Below are 27,022 nucleotides of genomic sequence, written 5' to 3'. Positions count from 1 at the left end.
CCACGCCTCGCCCCGCGCCCCCGCCGGTCCTGCCGGGAGATGGTCAACGACCGGTGGAAGACCATGGGCGGCGCTTCCCAACTTGAGGACCGGCCGCGCGACAAGCCGCAGGTACGCGTGGGCCCGGGGCGGTGGCCGCTCTGGCTGGCGGGGTGAGCGCCTAGCTTGGGGCTGGAGTTTGGGGCTCAACCCCCGCGAGGTTCGGGAGGCCGGGAGCAAGGCGGGAGCCTTCGTCGCCTGGTTTGGGATGGGGCGGCCCCCCTGCAGGAGGCAGGGGCCCCTTGCGCCTCCAAAAGACTGCCCGAGCAAGGCTGTGCAGGGAGCAGGGGTCGTCTAGTTCACAGTGGGACCAGCCCTTCAGTTCGCTGAGTAGCCTCTTGCTGAGTCTGTTTCCCGCCTTTAGATGGGCATCTTCACCACTAAGTGTCCACCCTGTGTGCCACCCTGTGCTAAGCGCCTGGCATGGTAATCTGAGCTCTGGGGCTCAGACTCAACCCCCTTCCCCGACTCCTGAATCCTCACACTTTAGCCAGGGCCCCCGAAGACAGCAGAGGATCAATAAATGTTTGCCTCCTGCGAGATCGCTGGGCATGGTGATTCTCCTGCCTTGAGGCAAGGAGAGCAAGGCTCAGACAGCTGGAGGCCGCGCTGCTCCGCTGGGATTTGAACCCGGGTCTGGAGGCTCCAGGTCTGCTCATTGCCCGCTTCCTGCTGCCCGTTCAGGGGCAGCGGAGGTGGACAGGCTTTGAGGGTGCCCAGGGCTGAGCAGCTGAAGTGGGTGAGGGCAGAGCTCCAGGTCTGGCCATAGAGGGGGTGGGGACGGGAGGCGGAGCCCCGGGGCTGCCCCAGGCCAGGCTGCCGAGGGACTGGAGCCGGCAGGCGCAGTGAGAGGAATTAATGGGGCTGCCCATTTTAAATTTCAAATTTCTCCCAGACAGATGTCATTGGGGAAGGAACAGTTCGTGTTTGCAGCGGCAGGAGGGGGGCGGCAGGGGCGGGCCTTGATGGCCCCTCACTCTCAGAAGCTGCAACCTGCTCATTCTGTCTGGAGTGACACTGCCGTGGTGAAGGTGCCCAGCCCTCTACAGTTTGCAAAGCGCTTCCTAAACGCTTACACAGTCTCCCTTACCGCAGCAGCCTGGGGGCTACGTAGGGATGCACATTCCCAAGTCACAGGGGTTGGTGGCTCAGAGACACAGAGGCATCTGCTCAAGTCACACAGCGTGTTAGCAGGAGAGAAAGGATTTGAAGCCGGGTCTGAGCCTGAGCCTCTCCCAGTGCCTCCTGGGCGAGCTGTCCCTTGTCAGGTCAGCCCTCCCAAACAGTCTTCTCTTGCTGAAATCTGACTTTCTCCCCTTTAAGCAAAAACAGTCCTACTTCCTAGACTTGTCATTCAAGGTCATCCCCAGCTTGGCCCATTCTCCCTTCCTATTAGCCCCTTTACAGGTACTGACTGCCTGTCATTTACCAACCCCAGGTCCCACACCAGGCCTCCCATTTCCAAACCTTTGGTGTCTTACCTCGTGTATGTGTGTGTGAGTTGGGGAGCCAACACACACACACACACACCCCTTCACTCAGGGAAAAGCCTACTAAATGTCACCTCCTCCAGGAAGCCTTCCCTGGTGCCCAATGGCTGTGCCTTGAAGTCCCAGCGGCATTTAGCCCGTGCTGCTCAGCTGCCTTTATCTCGCCGCTTTACGCCCTAGCCCTGAGCCTCTTCTCTATCAGGAGATCCCTTTGGACATGTGATCCTTCTGGGCCCCCAGCCCGGGGTCTCCCCCTGGGCCCAGGCTCCTGCCCTTCCATGCAGTTCAGGTTGGGAGCTGAGGGACATTTGCTGAACTGAACTGCATGAAGCCTCGGCCAGGAGGAGCTGTGGGAGAGGAGCCAGCAAGTACTGCTGTGTCTCAAGGGGAGGTGGCTTCTGGGGGATCTGTTTGAACCGTGGCTTCAGGGCCTCCTGAGTCAGCCCAGCCTCCCACTGCTGCTCCCTGGGGATGTGTATTCCAGCTGCGGCCAGGCCAGGGCCCAGCTGTCTGCCCCTTGGCATCAGAGGCAGCTGAGGGCTCGTAGCCCCAGGGGCCTGAGCTAATATCAAATACCGCCTCATCTCCCCACTCCTTTAGTGACCCGCATGTGGACGGGCTGTCCCCTGTGCTAACGCCAGGCTTTTTTGAAGCTTCGATTAAGAGGCAGGGCTTCTCCCGTGGCCATTGTCAAAAGAGAGGGCCTTGACCACCCAGCTCTCCTGCCTGCTTCTCGTGTCCCTCGGCCACAGACATGCCGTGTGACTCTGGTAAGCTACTCCCCTTCTCTGAGCCTGGGCTTTCCCGTCACAGTCCCTGCTTCCTCCTCACTTCACAAGGGCTGTTAGGAGTGTCAAGTGACGTACTGATGTGTTTCCGTGCAACCTCCAGGACGGTGGTTGTCAAAGCAGCCTGTCCCCTTTCACGGGCTGTCGGTGTTCTGATCGCCCCTGTGCCCACCAGGGACAGTAACTTGACCACCGAGCTCCCACTGAGGGTCCGGCTGAGGTTCTTTAACGGGGGCGCTCCTCCAGGGGGACAGGCGCCAGCGCCACAGTCCGAGCAGCAGCCGGCCTCACCTCCACGGCTCTCGTTTCTCAGTCAGAGCCGCCCTGGGAGGTTGGTAGCAGGGATGATTGACCCACTTGTCAGATGAGGAAATGGGCAAAGGGAGCGGCAGCCGGGACCGAACCTGGGTGCTCACAGGTGGCCGCTGAGCCTCGGCGGGGAGGCCGGCTGTCTTTTCTTCGTTCAGCCTGCTCAGCCACGTCACGTGATGCCCGGGGAGTGGGCTCCAGAGTCCCGCGTGCGTGGTTCCCGGGCACTCACAGCACCCACTGCCAATGGGCCTGCGTCCAAGCATCCTTGGGCCGACTCTGTCCCGGGCCCCGTCCGGCCTCAGCTTCTCATTTGCTGGGTGACCTCGGACGACATGCTGACTTTGTAAGAGTGTCTGTCCCCTCTCCCTGTGCAGAATGAGGGCTTGCGTACCCTCGAGGCAGGAGACGATGGCGGAATGTTTGCCAGGAGTTTGGAGTTGCTCAGATGAAAGGATCTGGAAATAGACAGATTCTTCTGGTCCTGGAGTATGGGGCAGGAAGTCACCCTTCTGGGGGGGCCTCGTTTCTGAGCAGTCCTCAAGCCGCTTTTGACCTCTCTGAGGCAATGTCTCTTAATACCTTCAAAACTTTGGAAAACATTCCAGAAAGAACAGGAGATCTTACTGAGAAATTCTTCACAGCATTTAATTCCTCGGTGACACTCAGAGTCCTGCCTCAGCTGGGAGATGCAGCCAGACCCAGAGCCTTGCCTCAGGGAGCTGAGAGTCTCACGGGGGAACAAACTAGCGGGTCAGGTGTCATCACGAAGCGCGATGGACGCGACAGTGAGAAAGACCTCTCTCCTCTTGGTCCCTGGAGTTTGGGTTGAGGTCGCTGTGGGGCATGGCCGCGACAGGAGGTGGGTGAAGTAAGAGAAGCAGCCGGACTGACCGGGGCCGTGGTCAAGGACGCCTTCTCCTGCCGCTTCCTGAGCCCCTCCTTGGGGCCCTGGCCCTGTGTCCCAGTCCCAGAGCCCACCACTTCCCCGAATGCTGTGGCCGTGATGGGAGACCGGCCAGGGTCGGACTGACCGGGGCCGTGGTCAAGGACGCCTTCTGCCATTTCCTGAGCCCCTCCTTGGGGCCCTGGCCCCGTGTCCCAGTCCCAGAGCCCACCACTTCCCCGAGTGCTGTGGCCGTGATGGGAGACCGGCCAGGAGGTGCAGAGAGCTTCCCGGAGGAGGTGACCTTTAAGCAGGACATCATTTGCCAAATCGATCCTGGAGGGAGGGCACGGTGTGCTGGGGGAAATGAGCAGAGCCAGGCAGGTGGGGAGAACAGGTCGGGGCTGGGGTGGAGGCGCGACCTGCAGGCGCCCTGGGCCAAGGGCTTATAGGACGGGCCAGCGAGCCCTCTTCCCAAGTCTTTGGGACCCTGGAATGTTGAGCAGAACAACCAGAGCCCTACTCTCAGGGCTGTCCCGGACTGGCCCCCTGCACCTCACCGGGAGCCGATGTGGGCTGCTGGGGAGAGGGGAGGAGGTCTCGCGAGGCTCTGAGCCTCCCGCTCTCCCCACGGCCCCGTGAGCCCACCTGAGCCCCCGCCAGGCCCAGACCACACAGCACCACCCTACTCGGCACCACAGCGTGTTTCCGTCACAGACGGCCATCCTGCCTCTGCTCGGGGTCCTCCCAGGAGATGGGGGCCGGAGGCGGCTGCACCTGGACCTCACCTGGCCTGGCCTCCCCCGGAGGGAGACTTTCTTCCTCCTCCTTTGGTACAAGGCGTGTGGTCTCAGTCCTCCTGGGGGACCACCGCCACTCAGCTCCCTTAGATGACAGGGAAGAGGACAGGCGCGAGCTGAGGCAGGACTGGCCCACAGTCGCCGGGGCAGCGAGGCCCTTCCTCCTGAGCCCCGCTTTCCCCCGCCAGACCCACAGCCGCTTCTGGAGGCTGGGGACTCAGAGGAGACAGCTGGGATAGATGCCACCCCCCAAGTGAGACACCTCCGGGCCTTCCCACCTGCTGCCTCCCCTGGCACGAACCCATCTTATTGTCCCCTGGGCCCGGGCTTGCTGGGCAGCCATTGACCTTGGGCTGACACTGGGGGTCACTCGGGGGATGAAGCCACGTCCCTCCAGCTGGGAGCTTACACAGATGGCGGGGTTACCAGGGGTTCTCGAACCCCGGGCCCCTGGCGCCTCCTGTGCTCACTGCCTGGGACACCTTCCCCGTCTCCTGCTCCTCACCCCTGCAGTGGGGCCCGTGCGCGTGCGCCTGCCTCCGGCACACCCCAGGCTGTGCGCCCCGCTCTGCCACGGCCAAGGGCTGATTAGTAAGCTCCAGCCCGTGGCATGCTCCATTGGGCTGCTCGCCCCCCTTCTTATCTCGGGCAGATTTCTCTGCGAGGCACGTAAACGGCAGCCTGTAAAAGCGGGCAGTGCTTCACGCTTAAGCTTCTCTCTAAAGACTAATTCTCCTCTGCTCGTGGCCTGCCGCATCTCCGGGCTCCATGGTGCCCCTGCCCCTCGGGGAGCCCCTGCTGCCTTCTCGAGCCCCCCTTCTCCTTTGCACTCTGCTTTCCCACCGGGGACCAGGGGCTTGGGTGGAGCTGGGTGCCTGAGAGGCCCAGGGTCCTGGAGACACAGGGACATGGCTGGCCACTCTGCCTCGCCAGCTGGGGACCTTAATGCTCTCCAGTTGGAGGACATCGCTCTGAACTGCCCGGGGCGAGGTGTCTCCTGATGAGCTCCGGGGGCGCCTAACGGAGACTTACTGCTGCCGCCGAGCTTTGTCCCTCAAAGCCCAGTGGCACTTCAGGCAGAGGAGAGAAGGAAAGTGAGTAGCCTGGGCACAGCTGCTGCCGGTCTGGGTCGCCCAGCCCTGGGTTCCGATGCTGCCTCCTCCGCCTGCCTCCCGTGTAAGCAAGGGCGAGGCCTTCTGCTGTCCGAGCCTCGGTTTTCCCATCTGCAGAATGAGCCCACCCACAGCAGGGGGTTATCTGGAGCTTCCACTGGCGGGAACACTATGTGCTCAAGGAATGGCAGTGACCGTGGATGCCTGCCTGTCTGGAAGCGGCTGACCTGCAGTGACGGGGGCGTTGGGTGTCCTGCAGGTTGCCTTCGTCCTGTGTCAGGCCATCAGAGGTAGGCACAGGGTCACAGGCGGTGCCGCCTCAGGGTCCAGGCCTCAGCATGTGGTCCAGGGCCTCCACCCTGCCAAGTCCTGTAGACCTCGGGGGCTTTAGCTCCTCCCCACGCAGCCTGGCCAAGGGGTGAGCTGATCTCTCTGCTCTTCCATTCATCCAACAACCAGCCGCTCTGTGCCAGGAGGGGAGCAGGTCCCTGCCCTTGGGGACTCATGGTCCAGGACGACTTTCCTAGGGACCAGCTTTCCCTGTGTACACAGCTTCCCAAAGGGATCTGTGCCCCAGGAGCACAGCCCATGGGACAGGAACTTCCTCAGGGCCGTACCGGGCTGACTGGCTGCCCCGACCTCCTCAGGGACCAGCCTGGAGCCTGGCTCGTGAGGTCACCAGGGAATGTTGACCAGATGTTTGAATGCGTGGGTGAATGAAATCACAGACAGGGACCATCCTGAGAAACGCCACCATGGAGCGAGCGAGGGCTGTGGGAGCAGCCAAACTCGGGGGTGGGGAGGGGGCGAGGAAACAGTCAAGGGAGGCTTCCTGGAAGAGGTGGCATCTAGCTGAGCCCTGAAGGGAGAGCGAGAGTTCGGCAGGTGGAAGAGAAGCAGGGGGAGGTGGACACCTCGGGCAGAGGGACAGCCAGCCTAGAGCTGACGTGGCGTGCGGGCCTGGCTGGAGTACAACGCCCAGATGTGGAGCCCAGGAGGGACGTTTTCCCCTGGGGCCTGGGCAGGTGTGGAGAGAGGAGGGGGACGTGGAGCGAGTCCTGGGGGCAGGGAGTCCCCAACACTGCAGGGACAGGCTAAGGAACTCTCTCACTCAGCTCACCAATAACACAGACCCCTTCCTCTGGGGTCCTCCGCCCCATCTTCCTCCTCTGGTGCCACGTAGGAAGTCTGAGAGTTACTCGTAGCTTTGAATTCACGGAAAAGCAGCTGTTTGCTCTGCCATATTTTCTCGTAGTGAGACCTCTAACACGATGCAAGAAGCATCACTTTTATGCATCATGAAGCAAGAAAGCTGTCAATCACGGCTGTTAGATGTCCCCCAATATCAGAGATATTAAAACGTGAAAAAAAGAGAAGGTGAGTCCTAGCATCAGCGACATACAGAAATAACACTCTGGGTAGAAAATAAAAAAAAACCAAACACCTGCGGATGCTCTGTGTACACTGATCGTGAGTTAATAAAAGCCGCCAATATTTACAGCACAAGCAGAGCTGGCCAGGAGCGGTGCCCAGCGCCTCGGTACACTAACTCTGAAGACCTGTCTCCAATTCAGGAAGTTGAAATTGGGGACATTCAGACACGGTGGCCAGCCCCGGGCCGTGCGTGACTCGGTCCAGCGAGTCTGGAGTTGCCGCCGTGTCAGGCGGCTCCTTTACTAGCAAGCGACACTTGAGTCCCAGCTTCCTTCGTTGCTGGCCCCGAACCCCGTTTGCACCTTGCTCGTCACCTTTATCCTTGGCCCGAATTGCCGCTTTGTCTGTTCTGGGAGGCACAGCTGCCCTGTCGCCCCGGCCCTCACCTCGGAGGGAGGTAGGCCGCTTTCCACCCTGGTGGCACGCTGCCACCAGTGTTTATGGTGCTTATCCCGCAGGCTCTGGAGAGTGACAGGAGGCGGTGCTGGGGGGGAAGGAGAGAGGAAGGGGGAGGGAGGGTGCTCAGGAGACCGCCCTGTGCCCGGGACCCGCGGCCGCCTCGCGCGCCTGCACAGGCTTTGGGACTTGGGTACTCCAGGTCAAAAGGCACCTTCAGGGATGGGCACCCACTGCCCAAGGCACTCACTCCTCTGCGACAGCGTGACGACTTGTGGGACCGTTGCCGTCACCGCTACAGCTCTCTTCCTGAGTCTGCACACCAGGCGCCCAAGTGTGCCGTGGGGCATGTCTGTTGTCATGTCTGTTGTCCGCATTTTACAGGTGGGGCAGGGCGGGGCGGTGGAGTGGAGGTTAGGGCCACTCTCTCCGTCGGTCTCCCTGCCTCGGTTTCTCTTTTCATCCTCTCCATCTCTGCCGGCATCTCTCACTCCTGCTCTGTCTTTGGTGTGTCCCTCACCTCTCTCTCTCTCTCTGAGTCTCTCCTCCCCTGTCCCTCTAGGCCTTGCCCGGGTCTCACAAGGCCCCATCCCGAGGCTGCCTGGGCCCTCCTCCCTGGGCAGAGCTGGGGGCCCAGGTCTGCTCCTGAGGCTTCTCCTTCCTTCTCTCTCCTGTCTGTCTGTCCGTCCGTCTGTCTCTGTGTCCGTGTGCCCTGGCTGGCCTGCAGAGGCCGAGCTGCGGCTACGTGCTGTGCACGGTGCTGCTCTCCCTGGCCGTGCTGCTGGCCGTGGCGGTCACCGGCGCTCTGCTCTTCCTGAACCACGCGCACACGCCAGGCACGGCCCTCCCGCCCGTCGTCAGCACTGGGCCGGCCGGTGCCAACAGCGCCCTGGTCACCGTGGAGAGGGCCGACAGCTCGCACCTCAGCATCCTCATCGACCCGCGCTGCCCCGACCTCACCGATGGCTTCGCCCGCCTGGAGGGCGCCCAGGCCTCCATGCTGCAGGCGCTGACCAAGCACCAGGCTGAGCCGCGGCTGGTGGGTGAACAGGAGCAGGAGCTGCTGGACACACTGGCCGACCAAGTGCCCCAGCTGCTGGCCCGGGCCTCGGAGCTGCAGACGGAGTGTGCGGGGCTGCGGAAGGGGCACAGCTTGCTGGGCCAGGGGCTCAGTGCCCTGCAGGGCGAGCAGGCCCACCTCATCCAGGTAAGGGGCAGGGTCTGAGCTCGAGGTCTTAGTGGGGGTGGGTGGGGGCGGTGGCTTAATGTCCACAGCCTCGCTGAATCTCCAAGTGTCCCGGGACCAGGGGATGTTGCTGACTCTCCGGGTGAAGTGAGGCTCAGAGAGGTGACTCTCTCATCCAAGGCCATTCAGCTAATGGTGCCGGGATTCAAACCGTCTCCTGCTCACTGTCCTGGTGACCCTGGGTATTTGTGTAGCACCCGCGGCATCCGGCAGTCAGGTCAGGGGATCCAGGGGCTTCCTAGGTGCTCCAGTGCAGGTGAGATGCAGGTGAGGCTGGTCATGGCCTTCCTTCACCAGTAGCGAATGGAGGTTCAAGCCTTGTGGCCAGTCAGTGACAGGCCCTCCGGTCAGAGAGAGCTGCACCCCCAGGTCCCCCACCCATTTACTGCATTTGATGCCCACGAGAAGGAGGGACCCGTTGGGGGGAGCCCTACCAAACCCTCGGCCTGCCCCGGCCACCTCTGCCCCCCACAGCCCCCCAGCCAGACCAGGTCCTGGCGCGTGGCAGGTAGATCTCGGTGAAGAATGTCCGGTGTTGACCACACCTGGAGCGCGGCGAGAACTCTGCTCCTCACAGCTCCGGGGATTTAAGGGGCGTTCCTGGCCTCGCGCCATTTCTCAGAAGAGAAAACAGGACCATGAAGGGGTGGCGATTGGTCCAGGATACAGCGGCCAGGTCGGGCCTGGCATCTGGCCTCCCGGCGCCCTGTCCAGCCTCCAGCCCTGTGCCCCATCAGCCCTGTGACTCAGGTCCTTAGGGACTAGGAGGCGAGGCCCGCCCCCGTCAGTGCGCCCTGCCCCTTCCGGACACCCAGGATGACCAGGCATTCGGTCACCCAACAGCCCGTGAGCAATGGGCCTGTTTTCTCCCTCTGAAGCCTGCAGCTGGAGAAATTACAGTCCTTGTCATCCTGTCTGGGTGACTGATGGGGAGGCGGCTTTCCCCTCCCGGGTGGGGTGGGGGTGGGGTGCTCAGCCGCCTCATCGCTGCCCCTGTCTGCACATCCCCCGCCCTCATCAGCAAGGCTCAGGAGACCTCCAGACTTTCTGGGTGGTCTGGGCCCCCCATCTCGCTCTCCATATGGCTCAGACCCTGGTCAGCCAGGTCTGAGCCATGGACGCCAGGGGCTTAGGCTGGGATGGAGGACTGTAGGAGGGGCCTCGGGGTCTCCACCCCCCATCCAGGCAGAGGCTTAGAGCTGTTCCTGCAAGACTAATAGTTTTTCTGCGCCCAGGCTCACCTGATATATTTGCTTCTCAAAGGAATGTTTAATTTGACTGACTCCCTGGAGACTCAGCGTGGTTTCAGAGACCATGTGTCTTGCAGAGCCCTGTCGGCTGACTCCTGGCCCCTCTTCTCCACCTGTCCCAGACCCTTGGCCAGTCGGCCCAGCCCTGGGTTTCCCAAAGCAGCACCCATGGGCACTCCTGTCGGAACTGCCACACTTTTGGACCTCACCCCGAATCGTCACTCATCCCCGGCTCGGGTCCCAGCAGCTCAGCAAGTACCAGGGTGACATGTGCACAAATGTCTGAGGCCCCCTGGCCCAGGAGCAGCAGAACTGAGCGGTTCCCCGCTCAGGGTCCACGTCCCAGCTCTGGGACCTTGGGCACGTCAGGCGCTCTCCCTGGGGCGGACCTCCTCTCCTGCAAAGTTGGGAAAACATAGTCCATACCTGACAGGACACTGGAGCGCCTGGCTGCAGGGGCCTCGGCTGGCGTCTGGCCCCAGAGAGATGCCGTCTGCACACCGGCATCTTTCACTATTAAGGTGGAAACTGCTTGTAAACTGAAGTTTCAGCTGTGGGAGCCCCTCCTCCCCTATCCAGGACCCCTTTACGACAGTGATGACGGATCCCCGCCGACTGTGTGTTAATAAGCCCTTCTTAGCAGAGTAGCCCCAGAGGTGGGATCGTGATCCCTTTCTGTGGAGGGGCAGACAGGCTCAGGTGGCGAGTGCCTGGCCTGAGGGCCGATTTCCCGCCTCCCCGGGTCATCTTCGATGCGTCCGTGCAGTTCAGCAAGCAGGAGCGACTTTCCTCATTCATTTGGGGCATGTTTATATGCGCATTTTCAGCTTTCATCCTTTGCCGGTTTTAACCAAGGGCTTCCCCGCCTGTTGGCAAGAGCGGGCGGCAACTAAGTCCTCGTGTGTTTGCGTTGTCGCAGAAGCACGAGCAAGACCCTAGAGACTTAACCAGCGAGGCCAGCGATCTTTGCCGCCTGCACCCCTGTCCCCTCCCCCGGGGCCGCCTGCCTCCCTCTGCAGGGATGGGGTCCGTCCACAGGACCCTGCACTGAAGTAAAGCCCAGGGAGAAATCCACCGCCAGGAGGAGGCTTGCGCAGACCTCTCCCTGCCCATCTCGGCCTCTCTCCTCACTGAATCAACCGCTCAGCAGAGGAGAGACTGACAGGGAGACTAAGAGCTTTGCAGGGCCCCTGCTTACGAACAAGCCTAGAATCATATTTTGTAAACTGCTGGTGCCGTGTATTTCTATTTCCCTTCTTTCAACGAGCTATTATCTGCCAGGTGACAGGTTCGGTGTGCAAAGACCCAGTAGGCTCCACACCCACTGGCTGGCTGCTGGCTGCTCTTGACCCAGCCTCCCCTGCCCATGGTCCTGCAGCCTCCTGGAGCCTGGGGTGGGAAGGTGACAGACCCCAGACTCTTCAGGCAGCAGCACGCTCGGGAGGTCCCGGGGGACCGTGCTGCGCTGAGCTGTAAACCTCTGGACCACACTCATGGGAACGATGGATATGGAGGACACAGACTGAGCGCTCAGGCCCCTAGCGCACGTCGTCACGAACCTGCCCTCTCCACCCACCCCAGAAACATACGCCCCGTTGCTCTGGTTCAGGGAGCAGGAAGCAGGCGTGGAGAGGCTCAGCTGCTCTTCCAGGGGCTGAGTCAAAACCCAGAATCGGCACCAGAGCCTGGGTCCCAACCACCGTCCCCGTCCTGCCCCCACCCCGGCCTCCTTGCAGTGACGACACAGCCCGGGGCGTTTTGCCTGCCAGTCGGCCCTGAGGAAGTGGCCCGAAGTCGTACTTGATCAGGGACCACTCCTTCCGGGCCTCAGTTTCCTCCACTGCTGGCAGTGCTGTGGGGTGAGGGGAGGTGGTGGACAGAGAGCTACACAAACTCAGAGCGAGGCTTGCGTCGGGGATGGGTGGGGTGGGCGGAGCATCCCAAGGGCCCCCACCTGCCAAGAGCAGATTCACGCCCCCGCCTTCACCACCTTGCTGGCATCAAAAGGGACGTTGGGGGACGGTGTTTGGTAACCTGGAAGGTGCCTTAAGGATTCGAGTGACGAGAGGCTCGCCGCGGGCCCCACACTGAGCTGGGCCCTTCCACGGCTGTTGCTGGCCCAGAGCAGTTGCTGCAGCGAGAGCACATTAGCCTGGTTTCAAGGCTCGGTTAAGCCCCCCAGTTGTAGAGCTGGAAAATGGGTGCGTCGGGGTTTGAAGCCAGCTTTGCCTGATGCCATCTGCTTCCTTTAATCCCCTCACCTGGGCTGAAGCGGAAGCCGCTCTGTCCCCTCCCACCTGAGGCCCCGTCCTCTGAGTCTGCGGGCTCAGACCGCCTCGGATCAGGGCCAGCGCAGGGCAGGGGCTGCCTCGCACCGCACCGGGAGCCCACCTGGCTGGCAGGTGTCGTGCGGTGTCCCCACCGGAACCCTTGCCCCCACCGATCACCCCTGTGCTCTGCAGCTTCTCTCCGAGAGCCAAGGCCACATGGCTCACCTGGTGAACTCAGTCAGCGACGTCCTGGACGCCCTGCACAGGGACCGGGTGCTGGGCCGGCCTCGGGTCAAGGCCGACCTTCAGAGGGCACCTGCCAGGGGGTCGCGGCCCCGGAGCTGCCCCAACGGTGAGTGGGGGCGGGGACTGCCTTCACGGGTGACCTGATGCCCAGCTCCAGCCCCCCATTACCCCCCGCCCGCCCCACCGATAAGGACACACTGCTGTTGTCTGCCAAGGACTTCCTGTGCCAGGCAGCCCTGCCTGCACCCCCACTGGGCCCTCGCCCCGCCCAATGGGGCGGGGCTCATTGTGCCCATTTTCCAGATGAGGAAAGCAAGGCTCAGAGAGAGGGTGCCACTCACCCAGGCCCACCCGGGGCGTGGTGGACAGACAAGTCAGCGAGACCCAGGGACAGAGGGGGCAGGGCGGGGGCACAGGCGGTGGCCAAGCCGCCCTCACGGCCTTCCCTGGCTCAGGCTCTCGGCCGCGTGACTGTCTGGACGTCCTCCTCGGCGGGCAGCAGGAGGACGGCGTCTACTCCGTCTTTCCCACACATGACCCCACCGGCTTCCAGGTCTACTGCGACATGCACACAGACGGAGGCGGCTGGACGGTGAGTCTCCCGGCCTTCTCTCCGCCCCGCACACTGCCAGGGCAGGCCCCGGGGGTGACCCGGGCCATGATCCCCATGGGTTCCGATCCTCTCGCCAGCCTCCCACCCTTGGCCTGGCCCTGCCTGGTGCCCTCCGGCCCCCACAAACCTACCTGGAATCTCACGGAAGAACTCCGTACCCACAGAAACCTGCACGGGCACGCGGGGCTTGCAGGCTGACCGCGGGGCCTGCTCGGGAGCAGGTGTTAGACCTGTCACCTGTCCGCGGAGCCACTTTCTGCTCCCTGAGCGCGAGCCCTCCCAGGACGGTGGTTTCCCGGGGTGCTGGGTCAGGCGGGGTGGGTTCCTAGGATGATATGCAACACCAAGTACCCCTGGCCGATATGAGTTCAAGAGCTGGTGCTATGGTTAACCGTCGAGTTATCCTGGAGCTGGTGTGTGTGCAGGAGATAAAGAGGGGGAGCCCCCGGCCGCTGGGAGCAGAGACCCTGACGGCCTCCTGGCAGGGAGCCATCGCGACTTCCTCTCGCCTCTGGTTCTGGCCTGGGTGGGAAGTGGGAGCGGTGAAAGGTTCGAACGGCCACCAGAAGGGCGGGGGTGGCACTGTGACTGGGCACATCTGCCAGGGAGGCAGAGAGCATGGCAGTTGAACCACTGGGGGAGGGGAGGGGGCTCCGGCATCCACGGACAGAGCTGGATGTGGCTGTCAGTGCTGCGGTGGGGTCTTGGGCAAGTACGTAAGTTCTCTGGGCCTCAGTTTCCTTAGCTGTGAAATGGGGATACCCACGTCCGTTACTTAGAGATCGTAACTGCAAGCAGTAGAAGCGGGCTGGTTTATGCAGGAAAGGAACGCACTGGAGGCAGAACGGGAGGCCTGAGAAGCCAGCTCAGGGCCACTCAGCCCGGAGCAGAGCCCCCCAGGTCCGGCCGGGGGTTGCTTGGTTGAGGGGGGCAGGCAAGGAGCAAGATGAGTGCATCTGGAGGGCAGAGCCTGCCGTTAGGGCCACTGAGGGCAGCTGAGGCTCTGCGGCCCCAGAGACAGGTGCACCTCCAGACCTCTCTTCCGGCTCCAGAGGAGAGCTTTTCAATGTGCTTCATCTGCATCTGGGGCTAAAAGCTCTAAAAGAACATCTGAGTTATGGTGTTTGCCTCTGGGATCCCCTCAACGATCCCACGTACCAGCCAGAGCCCAAAACCAGAGGTAAGGGTGAGGACAGACTCAACGAAAGACCGAGACGCCGGCCCCAGCCATGCGTCTTCCGCCCCGGCGGACTTGAGCCCGTCTCCTGGGAAGTCAGTCAAGATTCGGGGGAGGTGGGTAATTCCTGGAGCCCAGGCTTCCGGGGTGATCAGAGGGGAGCGGATGAGCAAGGCCCTCCCACTCAGACACCTGGATCGGGGTCCCGCAAGAAAGGCCCAGATTAGCTGAGAAGTGCTTGCACGGCCAATAATCATTAATGTCCATTTGGGCTTCTGTCAAAAGCAATCTTTTCCCAGATCCCTCTGGGCATCTGTCAGGCTCACCGCCCTGCCACACAGCATCGCTTGGAAACTCAGTTGTTTGGAAGGGAGCGGCCACCGCCCCTCTGGACGCTGGTCCCATCCATCCTCATTAGATGCGCTGTCCAAACTGCCAGGCTTCGAGTGCCGACGTCGGATGGCTCTCCCTGCTGGACAGTGCTCCTGGGGCTGGACAGTGCGCCTGGGGCTGGACACTCCGGCCAGAGAGACCACACCGGGCAAGGATGGGGCTCAGCAGCCCTGCCCCCTAAGGGCACATTATAAGTTTGTATTCTGCTGCTCTGCCCGGCGCAGGTCCAGCACCCCTCCAGGCGCTGGAGGCTTGTCCAAGGGCACCCAGCTGGGGCACACCCAGGCCGCCCGAGGCCCAGCCTCATGCACGTCTGTGGAACTGCATGTCACACGGTGGTGCTCGCTGCTTCGTGCGTTCAGCTGCAGAGCCGGAGCATTCAGCAGCAAGCTCTCGGCCTGGCGGGGAGCTGGACGAGGGGGCAGACTTGTGTGAGGGGTGCAGGGCTCGGGCTGTGGGGGAACCTGCAGGAGAGCCCCTAACAGAGCCTGGGGCGGCCGAGAGCGGCTTCTGGATGGGGACGTCCAAGTGCTGGGGGGTGAGGCAATGGGAACACGTGTGCAGAGGTCCTCGGCGAGAGGGCGGGGCTCGTCCTGGGACCGCGGGGGTGGGGGACAGGGCTGGGTCGCGTGGGCTGTGTGGGCACGTGACGAGTCGGGCTTTCTCCTGAGGGCAGAGTGGGCTCCTGCCACCCTGAGATTTCCTCAGGGAGGGAGTGACCCAGAGACATGGGGCCGAGGGGCGTGGTGGGTGTGGGGAGCGTGAAGTCCATGGGCCCCGAATCCTTGCTGAGAGCCTCCACGAGGGAATGAGGCCACGAGTGGCTCCTTGGAATAGGGAGACCACAGGGGCAGATGGACGCATGCTTCAGAGTGGCCTTTCAGCTGATGTGGCTGCTGGCTCTGGCTGACCCAAGCCTCCTCTTCATGCTCCCCAAAGGCCACAGTGGCCCAAGCCACACAGAGTCACACTGATCACCAAGGCCACTTCAGAACCTGACACATGCACCCACCCCCACTCCTGCCCCAGAAAAGGAGGAGGAAAGGCAGGTAGGAAGGGCTGCGCCTGCTAACCGGTGACCCTGGGCAAGGGCCTTCCTCGCCGGGTCCAGCTTAGTCTCCATATCCTTTGAAAGGCCTCCCTGACCGCTGGTCCATCCTCCCGCTCCAGCTTTGCAGCCAGCACAGGTGCAGCTAAGGGATCACCTGTCCACACGTTTCCTGTCTGTGCCTCGGCCAGGAGTGAGTCCCACCAGCAGCGACGCACCATCTGGTGGCCGCTGCGGCTCCGGGCTCCACAGGGTGCCTGCACACCATCAGTGCTCCCCAAATTCTTGCCAAGAGCGACTATCAGCTTCTTTCGTGGTGTAACTTCCCCCCTCCAAACCTCACTTTTCTTATGTGTTAAATTTCGATAATATGATGCTGTTTGCAGTAAGGAGAGTCAGAATCCTTCGCAGGCTGCTTGCCTGTAAGGGAGGGGTGAGGAGCAGGGGGCCCACACTGAGCTTGGGGGTTCCCCAGGAGCAGAGGAACCCGCTCTCTCTGCAGTGTTTTTACAGAGGTGAAGATGTGTGAAAGTAGAGGCCCAGCTTCCTCATTTGGAAGGTGATGCACGGGACATTTCCAGCTTACCTCCCCCCGCCCGCAAGATTGGAATGGTCACGTCCCCTTCCTCGTCCGGCCAGTGGGGTAGCCCACTTATCTTGCTCGGCTTCCTTGCAGGCTCTGGGGAGCTGGGTGGCCATGCCCAGGGCCCAGTGTGGGTTTGGGGTGGTTGGAAGGAGGATCCTGCTCAGGGTCTCCCCACTGTCCTGCCTCTCTGCCCCAAGGCACAGTCTTGTGTATAGGGGTGCCGCCAAACCTTCATGTTTGCAGAAATCAGATCCAGCTCAGCGTCTGCCACTGCAGGGCCCTGCAGTAGAATCAGTTCTGCTCTGAGCCCCCACTCGGACCCACAGTGCAAGCAGGCTGTCCTCGATGCCCTGAGCCCAGTGGCCTAAGCCCACACTCTACATGGAGACCGCTCTGCCAGGCGCTTTTCTGCCTTGCAGGGTCGGTGGCTCAGACGTGCCTCTGATTGGCTCCACAGAGAGGGAAACCCTCCCTTCCCCTCCCCTCCCCACCGTGCCCATCCCCCCTACCTGAGCTCCCCAGGTGGGGAGGAAAATCCTTCCCTCTCTTAGAAAACATCAAAGGAGCCTCCAGCCTGCGGAGTGCAGCAGGCAGTGGGATCAGGCTCAGGCAGAGATGAAATGCTGCCCGAGGTCTCAGTAGATGCGGCCACAGCCCCCAGCCTGGGACCGCAGGGCTGTGGATCCTGCCAGGGCTGTTGGCTGGGGCTGTGGACAGTTCTTGTTCCAGGGGCTGTGGTGGCAGGGGGACCCGCTGTGACATCAGTGGGCCACTGTGTCTCCAAGCTGCAGCCTGGCTCGGCACTGGCCCCCACTGCTCTGGGGAGTCCTTGGAGCCAGCACACGTTAACAGTGACATGCGGTGACAACGCCCCAACCTCCCCTTATCGGATCTGTGCGGACAAAGCCTGCCTTCGGCCAGGGCAGTGTGGATAATTCGAACTTGTAGGTGGGTGGGGTGGCACGTGAAGGCTCAGCTGGTGCCGCAGCACTTGGTAAATGGCAGCTCTGAGCAGTGTGTGCCAGGTGCCGACTGCCAAGCCCGGGAAGCGCGGCGGGGTGCCAAGCCCGGGGGTACCATTTTCAGTCACAAACAAGGCGGGGGCCCACTTCCTCCTGAGCCTGGCAGCTGGTTCTGCAGCGGAGGGAGGCGATGCTGGCGAGACCTACTGTGCGCCCCGGTTCACACTTCTACTTCTTTGCATCTTTACTGCGACCCCACAGGGTAGCAGAGGGGTTGTTGACGGTGCCTTTTTGTAGAGGGAAACTGAGGTTCAGGAGGGTCCGCGACCAGTTGGAGGTCACATGGCCTGTGAGAGGCAGAGTCGGGGTTTGAACTCAGTTCAGCATTTTCCGGAACCGTACTCTTGCCGGCAAGACGGCCCCCCCGGGGCGATGCCCAGAGGATCCAGACGGATTTGCGGAGCAGCTGCCTCCCAGGAAAGCAGAGGCTCCCCAGGGGCTGCTTTCCCTCACGTCCAAGTCCTTTGTTCTTCAGAAACCACCCGCCTGGGCCACAGCCCTCCCGCCTCCCAGAAGTGGAGGCTGGTGGCTGCCGCAGCCACTCGACCAACATCGTCCTGCTGGTAACTGGTTTCCACAACAGCGTCACCAGAGCCTCTAGGAAAGATCCCAGATGCTGCCTCTTGAGGTTCCCTTCTAAGGTGGCAGAGACGCCCTCTCCCTATCTCGTCGGGTTTGGACCCACCCGGCCCACAAACTTGGGGCCTCAGCAACTGCTGATCACCTGCCAAGCAAGACTCTGCTCAATCGACATTTCAGCTGAGCACCTCCTCCTCCAGGAAGCTCTCCGAGACCACCTCCCCCACCCCGTCAGATGGCTCATCCTCCTCTGAGCAACCAGCACATATGACAACAATTGTTTCCATTACGGAATTCCGTGTATCAACCCGCACATTTAACCATCACCAAATCCTCGTGGGCAGAGGCCGTTAAACTCCCCGTTTGACAGATGATGAAACTGGGGCACAAAGGTCAAAGGAACATGCCGGATTGGGAACGGCTCCACCCCGCGACTGCTGGCTCGTGCGTCCACGTCCCCCTGCGGCTGTGAGCTTTCTGAGGGTCAGAGTCACCCGACGTGGGGCTCGGGGCAGCGACCCTTTCATTCTGCGGAAGACAGAAGCCGAGGCTTAAATGGTCCCGCAGCCCGTTGGCTGGAGTCTGAGAACGTGGGCCGGCTCAGCACAACTCTGATGCGGGCCAGGTGGGCTCATGGGCGTGGGGGAGCAACATCCACCCCCTCGGCCGTGGGGCACCCCTCAGCCTTTGTATTCGTGCGCTGTCAGCCTCCCTCTTCTGGCCTCAGTGGGCCCCAGCACCCCAGCTTGAGACACCCCCACTGTGCAGAGGTGGCCCCACCTCTCCAAACCTCAGTCTTCTCCTCTGCCAAATGGGAGCGCGAGCCCCTCGTCGTGGGCCGTGGCGAGGAGGGCTGTGGCTGTCCTCGAGGGCACTGGCTAGTGCTGGGGTGACCACAGAGCCGGGCTCTGGCGCCCAGGACGATGACGCCGATGGGGCCTGTCTGAGGAAGGGGCCCTGGCGGGAACCACTTGTGGAGCGCGAGCCGGACCCCTGGAGCCCGTCTGACAAACGGGGGACAGTCAGCCACTCTCCCACCGCCCCAAGTGCGGTCCTCCCTCCTCGGAGACCCCGATCGCCATCTGCGGGAGCACGTGGGCCCAGCGGCACTTGGAAGACGCCAAGGCGGCTGGCTTTTGAGAATCCGCACGGAGGAAACAGGCTGCTCTCACTCGTGGCGCCTGCCCAAGAGTCCGCGGTGGCGGCCAGCGTTTCTCCACCGACCGACCGGCCGCTGTGCAGCCGCCGGAGCTGGACTGATGAGTAGTGTAGCCTCAAAATTAATAAGTGATTTTTTTAGTTCCCTATCCTCCACCCGTCACCTCTTTTTTTGCCTACACGGGATTCGTGCTCCGTGCGTGCGCAGAGGAGGGGGAAGTGGACACGTCAATCTGTTACTCACCCCACTCTCCGTGTCCTCCTGTCCGGCTGATCCTCACTCTGTCCTGAAGGCCTTTGGCATGGTGACAGCCTGCCATCCGGTGTCCCTGAAGTCCAGAGGTTTCCAGGAGCCTGGAGCCACAGGTGCAGTTTGCCCTGAGCGTCCACATTAGAGAAAAGCTCCCCGCACACCTGAGACTTGCACTCGCCCGCACGCGCCCTTGGAACGTGCCGGCGCGTTGCTCGGTAATCAACTCCAGGGCCAGGCCGGGGTTCCGAGTCTGAGGTCCCAGTCGGCGCCCAGCACACCTGGTCACCTGATATTTGAGCCGAGGGATAAGGGGCGCCCGTGGCGACGGTCAGCAACATCCAGAGCAGCGGTTCGCACGCTGCGGGTCGTGATCCGTGGGGAGGTGGCGAGATCAATTTATTTTGTGATCGGCATTATTTTTTAAGTCTCAGAGAGTGGAACAGAACAGCACAGGACAGAAAATACCAGAATGCAGCCTCTTCGGGCAGGTGTCATTGCAGGAGTGTCTGTTTCACATAGAAACGCCCGTGAGTGTGTGTCACCCTGCAAACCGTACTTCCCTGGGTCACCAAGTCCAGAGACGCTTCTGCCAAGCCACGTCACGGATGTGTTGGGCCCCTCGAAGATGGGTCACAAGTCACCACTCAGGTTAAAGGCCCGTGTTGGCAAACAAACTCTGTGTCAACTCCAACCACTTTGCTGGGAACACCTGCAGCACTAACCTGATCGTAGCGGACCTCCCCGGGTCGGGGAGAAAGACCCGGGAGGTCCAGGCGGCTCCGAGACGCGCACTCACCCCCACTGCTGCCTGGAGCGGGGTGGTCACGCCTGTGACTGACACCCAGCCGGGGATGGCAGCGAGAAAGAAGGGCCGAGGACTCTGGGCCTAGAGGTCGGCTCTTGGCGTGAGAGGCTGGCCAGGAGACGAGGAGGCACAGCCCAGGCAGCGGACGCCCTGGTCGGTGGCACACGCTGGCAAACACGGGTGCGGTGTGAGTGGGGAACAGTGGCCTTAGGCTGTGGGCATGACATGTGGGTCACACTGCACACGCCGCTGCTCATGGCTGCCCGGCCTCTGGCCAGCGTCTGGGCTTCTGTCTACCATAACGAGGAGGGGGTCGGGCGACACAGAACTTTGTCCCGGGGCGGGGTTAAGGGGGGCTCAGCTCTGAGCAGCTGCTGTGGCCGCCTCTCGGCCAGCTGCTCCTGGCCACACGGCTCGTCCTTCCCAGGGTCTGGGCTTCATGTCCCGCCCGTGCCTGGAAGCCTGGCATTCACACTGTTTACTTCCTAATAGTAGTAGCAGGAAAAATGATGACGATGGCGATGACATACCAGCCGCCGTGCCCTCTACCGCTCGCCGAGGTCCCGGGAGGCAGGCTTCTCAGAGGGTGAGGAACGTGAGGCCCAGGGGGATGAATGTCTTCCCCAGGCCACACGGTGGATGAACGTGGGGCCAGCACCCTGTCCTTCCTCCGGGGCCTCCCTCCCCACCCTTTAGATCAGCCCCACTTCCTGCCTGGGTGGGGTCCTCTGAGCCCAGGCCTCACCCCTGTTCCTCTGCCCGAAGGGCCCTGACTTGGTGTCCCCAGCTGGTGCTTGGAACATTTGAGTGAATGGAAGGGGCCTGGGCAGGACCCTTGAGATGGCTCAGGGACAAGCGGTGCAGAGCCCGTGTCTGGAAGGACGACCCAGGTGGGGCCGAGGGAGGAGAGCGGAGGCCCCCGCGGCCGGCCGGTGTTGCCGTGCTGTCTCTAGCTGGCACTCACCGAGCCCCAGCCATGGGCCAGGGCCTGAGCTTTTCCTGGGCTCCACTCTACAGATGTGGAAGCTGAGGCTCAGCGGGCTGGAGTTACTCCCCAGGGCTCTGCAGCCCCCGTCCAAAACCACTGCCTACCCCACCAGCCCAGCTCCCCGCTCCGGCAGAAACCGGCTGCCTTCTCCTCCTGGGGGAGCCAAGGAGCCCCCCATCCCCACCCCCGCTCCTGCCAGGATTAGGCCTCTCAGCAGGTGCGCTCAGGGTGTAATCTGCACCATCAATACGCTGTCCGCACCCCGCAGATCTGAGCCTGATAAAACTTCCCTCTGCGGAGCGGGCCCCTTCTGGTGACTTTCACATTTCAGGGCTGGGCCAGGTTTCAGGTCATGGAGCAAGAAAAAGGGGTGCCACCTCCCTCCTGCTGCCTGACGTCCCCAGGGACAGAGCAGAGCCCCCGCGGGCAGACCAGCACCCGCTCAGTTCCGGGCGACTGAAATCGGGCTGCTTACCAGTGAGACCGGCAGCCAAGCCTGGAACCCCTGGGACTCGGTTCGGGCCCAGTCGGAGGGGTCGGCAGCCAGGGCTGCTGCCTCGGCAAACGAGCAGGAAAAGGCTCGTTAAACAGAGAGAGGAGGAAGCGAGGGGCGGGCGGGAGCCGGGTTGTCAGCGGACCCTAGAAATCCTCAGGGCAGCTCTGGCCCAAACCAGTGTGGTGCTTATTTCAAAGCGATTTCACCGGCGGGATTCCCAGGCCAGGCGTGTGATTGGAGGAGGAACGTGGGCTGCTGGTGGCACCCACGTCACAGCCCGGCCGCCTCCCCCGGGAGGGGCTGGGGCTCGGGTTTCTCCAGCTCCCACTGATCTGCTGCCTGGGCCTTTTTTATTGGCGGGGGAAAGCGGGGTTGGTTCATGCCTGGCAGAGGTGGTCTGAGAGATGGAGCTTTGCAGGCTGAACGTGTGTGCGTGCGTGCGTGCGTGCGTGCATGTGCGTGTGTGTGCGTGTGTGTGTGTGTATTCTCAATCTTTAAAATCGTAAAAATGGGTTTTGGTTCAGTTTTGTTTTGACCTGGGAAAGATGTCAGGACTCTTGTCCACCCCTGTGATTTGACTCGTGGGGAAACTGAGGCCCAAGCTGGGTGGAGACCAGTCCAGGGTCCCCTGTCCAGGCAGCGGAGGTTGGCCTGGGAGCTGGGCTTCCTCCACCCAACCCCAGTGACCAGGATTCCTTCCTGAGGGGACGTGCTGGGGGCTGGGGGACATTCGGTCAGTGCCACCTCGGGCCACCCCCATGCCTTGGAGTCCCAGCTCTGCTCCAGGTCCCATGCCAGGGGTGCTGAGGGACATGGGAGGCCCGGCCCCTGCCCTCGGGAGCCAGCGGCCAGGCGAGGCGAGGGGGACACCTGTGGGGCTGGGGCTGGGGGGGCCGGCGCCAGCTCCCCATCCTCACCGTGCTTTCCAGGTGTTCCAGCGACGGGCGGACGGCTCCGTGAACTTCTTCCGCGGCTGGGAGGCGTACCGGGACGGCTTTGGCAAGCTCACGGGGGAGCACTGGTTAGGTGAGGACCCTGCTGCCTGCAGACTGGGGGGCTGGGGGACCGGCTCTCCCCAGAGGATGGCTGGCTGCGTCTCTCTGGTCTGGGCACACCGAGCCAGCTCGCGGGTGCTGCGTCAGAAGGGGCGACATCAGTACGTTGAGAGGGAATGAGGTAGAGGGGCAAGCAGGTACAGGAACCATGGTCACCAGGATGAGCCCCATGGACACATGGGCTTTTCCTGTCGGGGACGCCTTGGGGCCTGGCCACTTGTCATGTGTCAAGGCAGCTGTGGGCAGGTGCAGGGCTCAGTTCCACATAATGGAGGGCCAGGACAACCCCCAAAGCGCCCTGCCCTCGGAGGTCAGGGGTGCCGGATGCCGTGCTCGGGACATGGAGGGCGTGACTCCTGGGAGGGTGGCCACTCGGTGCCCCTGCCCACGGTTCCCGACGGTCCCTCGGCACAGCCACCCACTTTCCACCGCTGGCACAGAGTCCATGCCTGGGGCAAAGAAAGGGCTCGAAGAGTTTAGATTCATATAGTCATTATCACTATTATTTACATACTGTCTCTCTTTGAACTCACTATTTTAACGTTTTAAAATACATACATAATTTCATTCTAAAGAATAACATTAATGAAAATTCTAGACCCGAGGTCCTATATGTCTGGTGGCGAGTTGTGGCTTGCAAGGTGAGGTTTTGGGTTTGGTGTTTTTTTTGGGGGGAGAGATAATTCACTGTTTTAAGGTGCACAATTCAGTGGTTTTTTTACTATGTTCACAGTTCTGCCACCATGGCCACTATCCAGTCCCAGAACATTTTCTGTACCCCAACAAGAAACCCTGTGCCCCATGAGCAGTCAGTCACTCCTGTTTACCTTTTAACATATGTTAAAGTAAACACAGGCATTGGAATGACACATTCCATCACTGGAATGACCTCGCACGGCCCACGGCACACCTGTGCCACTTTGGCATCCCCGGGCATGGACATCTGGTGTCATTCCCCAGCGAGGTTGGGGACAGCCAGGCAGGAGGGAGAGGAGGTGAGGGCAGAGGTGTGAGGCCCCTGGCTGGCCAGAAGCACCAGCTGGAGGGCCGAGCGCCAGGATCTGGGCTCCAGGTGGGGTCGGGAGGGTTCCAGGTCTGTCAGGACTTTCGGGGGTGGGGGCCAGGTGTGTGCCCTCTCCCCACGTGTGCAGAGGCCCCCGGGTGGTGATTTAGGCTGTTGCTTGCTTCATGTCCATCTTCATGACCGAAGACATGAAGGCAGGACCCTCTCTGCCCGGACCTCAGCTTTGTCCCTGGTGTCACACGGGCACTGGCCGCAGGAGAGGTGACATCCCCACGTGGACTGCATGACCACAGCCCCAACTACTGCACACCTGTGTGCCCAGCCCCTTTTACACACTTCGGCCTGATACCTCACACCCTGTCACCCTTTTATGGACGAGGAAACTGAAGCTCAGAAAGGGTGATCACTCGGTGCAAGTGACACAAGTCACAAGCTAGTGTGTGCTGGAGTCGGGGAGCCTGGGCAGGGTTCACGTGCTGGGGCCACACCAAGCTTTGAACCATCCCCTGAACTGAATGAATGAACACAGGGGCAGGCCAGGGGGTGGGGGAGAGAAGCTTCTAGGTGGGGAGACCCTTGCCCTGGCCGCCCCCATCCAGGTGGGTGTGTGAAGACAGGGCGAAGGCGGCCAGGTGGAGGCCCTGTTCCCACTCCCCACCCGCCCCCTGGGAGCAGCGTCGATGCCTCCGTCGCTCCGAGCATCTTAATTGAAATCTATCGGCAGCCACGGTGTGGGAGGAAACGTTAGGCAGGGCCTTGATCAGCTCCTGGCAGACACGGAGCCCTGACCGGAATGTCAACTCGAGCCCGGTCCCACATCCCTCTGCTGTTCCCTCCCTCTGCTCTTCACGTTCCTGTCACCTTCCCATCCTGTGTTTTGTCTTTTCCTATTGGGTTTCAGGAGCTCTTTATATATTAAGGTTATTGATCTATATCAGATACAAGTGATACATATTTACTCCCAGTCATTTATCTTCCAGTTTTTTTTTTTTTTGTAAAATTATTGCTTATTTCCTAGAAGTTTTAATTTTCCTGTAGCCAATTCTGCCAGTCTTTTCCTTCTTATCCTCTGGGTTTTAGGCCCTTCCCAGTTTTCTAGGAACGTCTCCTATTTTCTAATCCTTTCTCAGTGTCGCATGTTAGGTTCCGACCTTCAGTCCATCTGAGAATTCACTGGGGCAACGGTACCAGGTGTGGGGGTCTGTGTTTTCTCTCCACTGTAATTTGCTGGCTCCTTCTTTCTCAAGCTCTGCTATGTGAACTCTGATGGATGATGGGGTCGGATCTCAGCCCACCGGCGAACATCCAGTGGTGGGGAAAGGAATCTTCCAGCATCCCCACGGGGCGGGCCCCCCTCTTGCCCTATTCCTGGATCCGATTATTTGTCCCAGGCAAGAACTGCATAAGAGCAAGGAGTCTGGGCAAATCTGCCTAGGTTCAAATCCCAGCTCTGCCACTTAGCAGCTGCGTGACCTGGGCCGGTTACTTAACCTCCCCGTGCCTCCTTTTCTCACTTAGAAAATAGGAGATAATAATAGCGCCTGCCTCGCTGGACCGTGACAGCAGCGGCGAACACCTGAGTAAGATGTGCAGCCGGCTGGGCTCTGTTCTAAGAATCGCACAGGGATTCTCTAATTAAATTGGACCCATCCTAATGCCGCAGGGTTCATTAACCCATGTGAAGTGCTCAGAACAGTGCCCGGCATCTGTTAAGTGCTGTCTGGGTAGTGGCTGTTGTCACTTGCCCGCTGCCTGCCCTTCAGAGTTTGTGGAGCCCTCTAGCCCCTCCCAACAGCCCAGTGAGGCCTACTGCACAGGTGTGCATGCCGGGGCCCAGAGAGGGAGAGCAGGTCGCTCTGGAACTGCAGCCCAGGGAGGAGTGGACACAGGCAGGGAGACGCGGGGCAGGTCAGCTGTTGGTGCTGCTGTTACTGTGTCCTTGGACCTGGACCACGGGACCGAGGCTGCCCCTAGGCTGGATGGGGAAGGGCCACACGGCCGTCATGCCCAGTTAGCAGGAACACGGTGACCTGTGGGGCGGGGGTGGGGCAGAGCTCGGGAAAGGCAGGCAGGAGGGAGAGGCTGATGAACTGTCACTCAGTGCTGATAACTTGTAAGGCGTTTAATTAAATGGCCTCTTCATCAAGAGATAATCAGAGTGGCAGGGAAGTGCCCTGAGTGACTGTGGGGGAAGGGGGCGGGGGGACAGGGAGGCCTGGCGTGAGACCCCAGGATGGGCATGGGAGAGCTGAGGAGGGGAGGGACAGAGGGAGGGAGGAGGTGGGTTGGGTGTTGGCGGTGGGGCAGGTACAGAACCAGGCCTTGGAGGCAGCTGGAGACACAAGCTCCGCCTTCTGCCTCTCATCTCTTTATTGAGCGCCTACTGTGTACCGGGCCCCACCTCAGACACTTGGGATTGTTGTCCCTTTCTGTCACCAACCACATGAGCTTAGCTCTTGTTTCAACCTAGTTTTCTCTTGGGCGGGACCTTCTAAGCCCCCCACTTCTCCTACATTCTCTCTCCCACTCCAGGGCTCAAGAGGCTGCACGCACTGACCACGCAGGCGGCCTACGAGCTGCACGTGGACCTAGAGGACTTCGACAACGGCACAGCCTACGCCCACTACGGGAGCTTCGGCGTGGGCTTGTTCTCTGTGGACCCCGAGGAGGACGGGTTCCCACTCACTGTGGCCGACTACTCCGGCACTGCAGGTAGGGCTCCAGGCTGCAGCAGGCGGGGGTGGGGGGAGGGAGCCCACCAGTCTCCCCACCTAGGAGGTCCTGCCAGGGCAAGGTCCCAGTCTCCCCACCTAGGAGGTCCTGCCAGGGCAAGTGCTTCTGCCTCTGGGGTGAGGATCAAGGTTTCTCCCCTTCGCCTCCAAGGCCCACCTGGTCCTCATCCCAGCAAACGAAGCCAGCAGGGCCTGCAGGGTTCGCCCATTTAGCCGATGAGCAAAGTGAGCCAGGAAAGGAGACACCTGAGGTTTGGCTCTGCGGGTCTCTCAAGGGGGCTGGGTTTCTCTTAGGCAGAGTGGAACAAGCAAGGACAGGGAGGCAGCGCGTGAGAAAGCTGGGGGGAGGAACAGAAACGGCCTAGACCCAGGGGACAGCCACCGACCCGTAGGGGGCGCTGCGGGTGCACGTGAGCTGCGCGGACACCGCGGGTGTGTCGGGACAGGTGCGTGTGCACCACTCTGTATTGGTGGGGGCACTGTGTACACGTGCGTGCACACGCACATCCAGGGGAGCGCACCGCGCACACGTAGCTGTGCTCGCATGCCCGCACCTGTGCGCCCCGAGTACACACCTGAGCGCGCGCGCCTGCGCAGGGGACTCCCTCCTGAAGCACAGCGGCATGAGGTTCACCACCAAGGACCGCGACAGTGACCACTCGGAGAACAACTGCGCTGCCTTCTACCGCGGCGCCTGGTGGTACCGCAACTGCCACACGTCCAACCTCAACGGGCAGTACCTGCGCGGCGCGCACGCCTCCTACGCCGACGGCGTCGAGTGGTCCTCCTGGACCGGCTGGCAGTACTCGCTCAAGTTCTCCGAGATG

At 61.5% G+C, this 27,022-nt stretch overlaps 1 protein-coding gene across 1 annotated transcript in view; it reads left to right on the top strand.

Moving 5' to 3' along the window:
• The first annotated feature begins 39 nt into the window (after window positions 1–39).
• FIBCD1 (fibrinogen C domain containing 1) overlaps window positions 40–27,022 on the top strand; it is a 28,816-nt gene continuing 1,833 nt past the window's right edge. Inside the window, exons 1-7 of the mRNA XM_006918167.1 lie at window positions 40–111; window positions 7,982–8,461; window positions 12,213–12,372; window positions 12,722–12,858; window positions 22,314–22,410; window positions 25,996–26,175; window positions 26,793–27,020. Coding sequence (XP_006918229.1) covers window positions 40–111; window positions 7,982–8,461; window positions 12,213–12,372; window positions 12,722–12,858; window positions 22,314–22,410; window positions 25,996–26,175; window positions 26,793–27,020 — 1,354 coding nt within the window. The remainder of the gene's footprint in view (window positions 112–7,981; window positions 8,462–12,212; window positions 12,373–12,721; window positions 12,859–22,313; window positions 22,411–25,995; window positions 26,176–26,792; window positions 27,021–27,022) is intronic.

The sequence above is a fragment of the Pteropus alecto genome, unplaced genomic scaffold (genome assembly GCF_000325575.1).
Source record: "Pteropus alecto unplaced genomic scaffold, ASM32557v1 scaffold67, whole genome shotgun sequence".
Lineage (NCBI taxonomy): Eukaryota > Metazoa > Chordata > Mammalia > Chiroptera > Pteropodidae > Pteropus > Pteropus alecto.
This window is presented reverse-complemented; position numbering and strand designations above follow the sequence as displayed.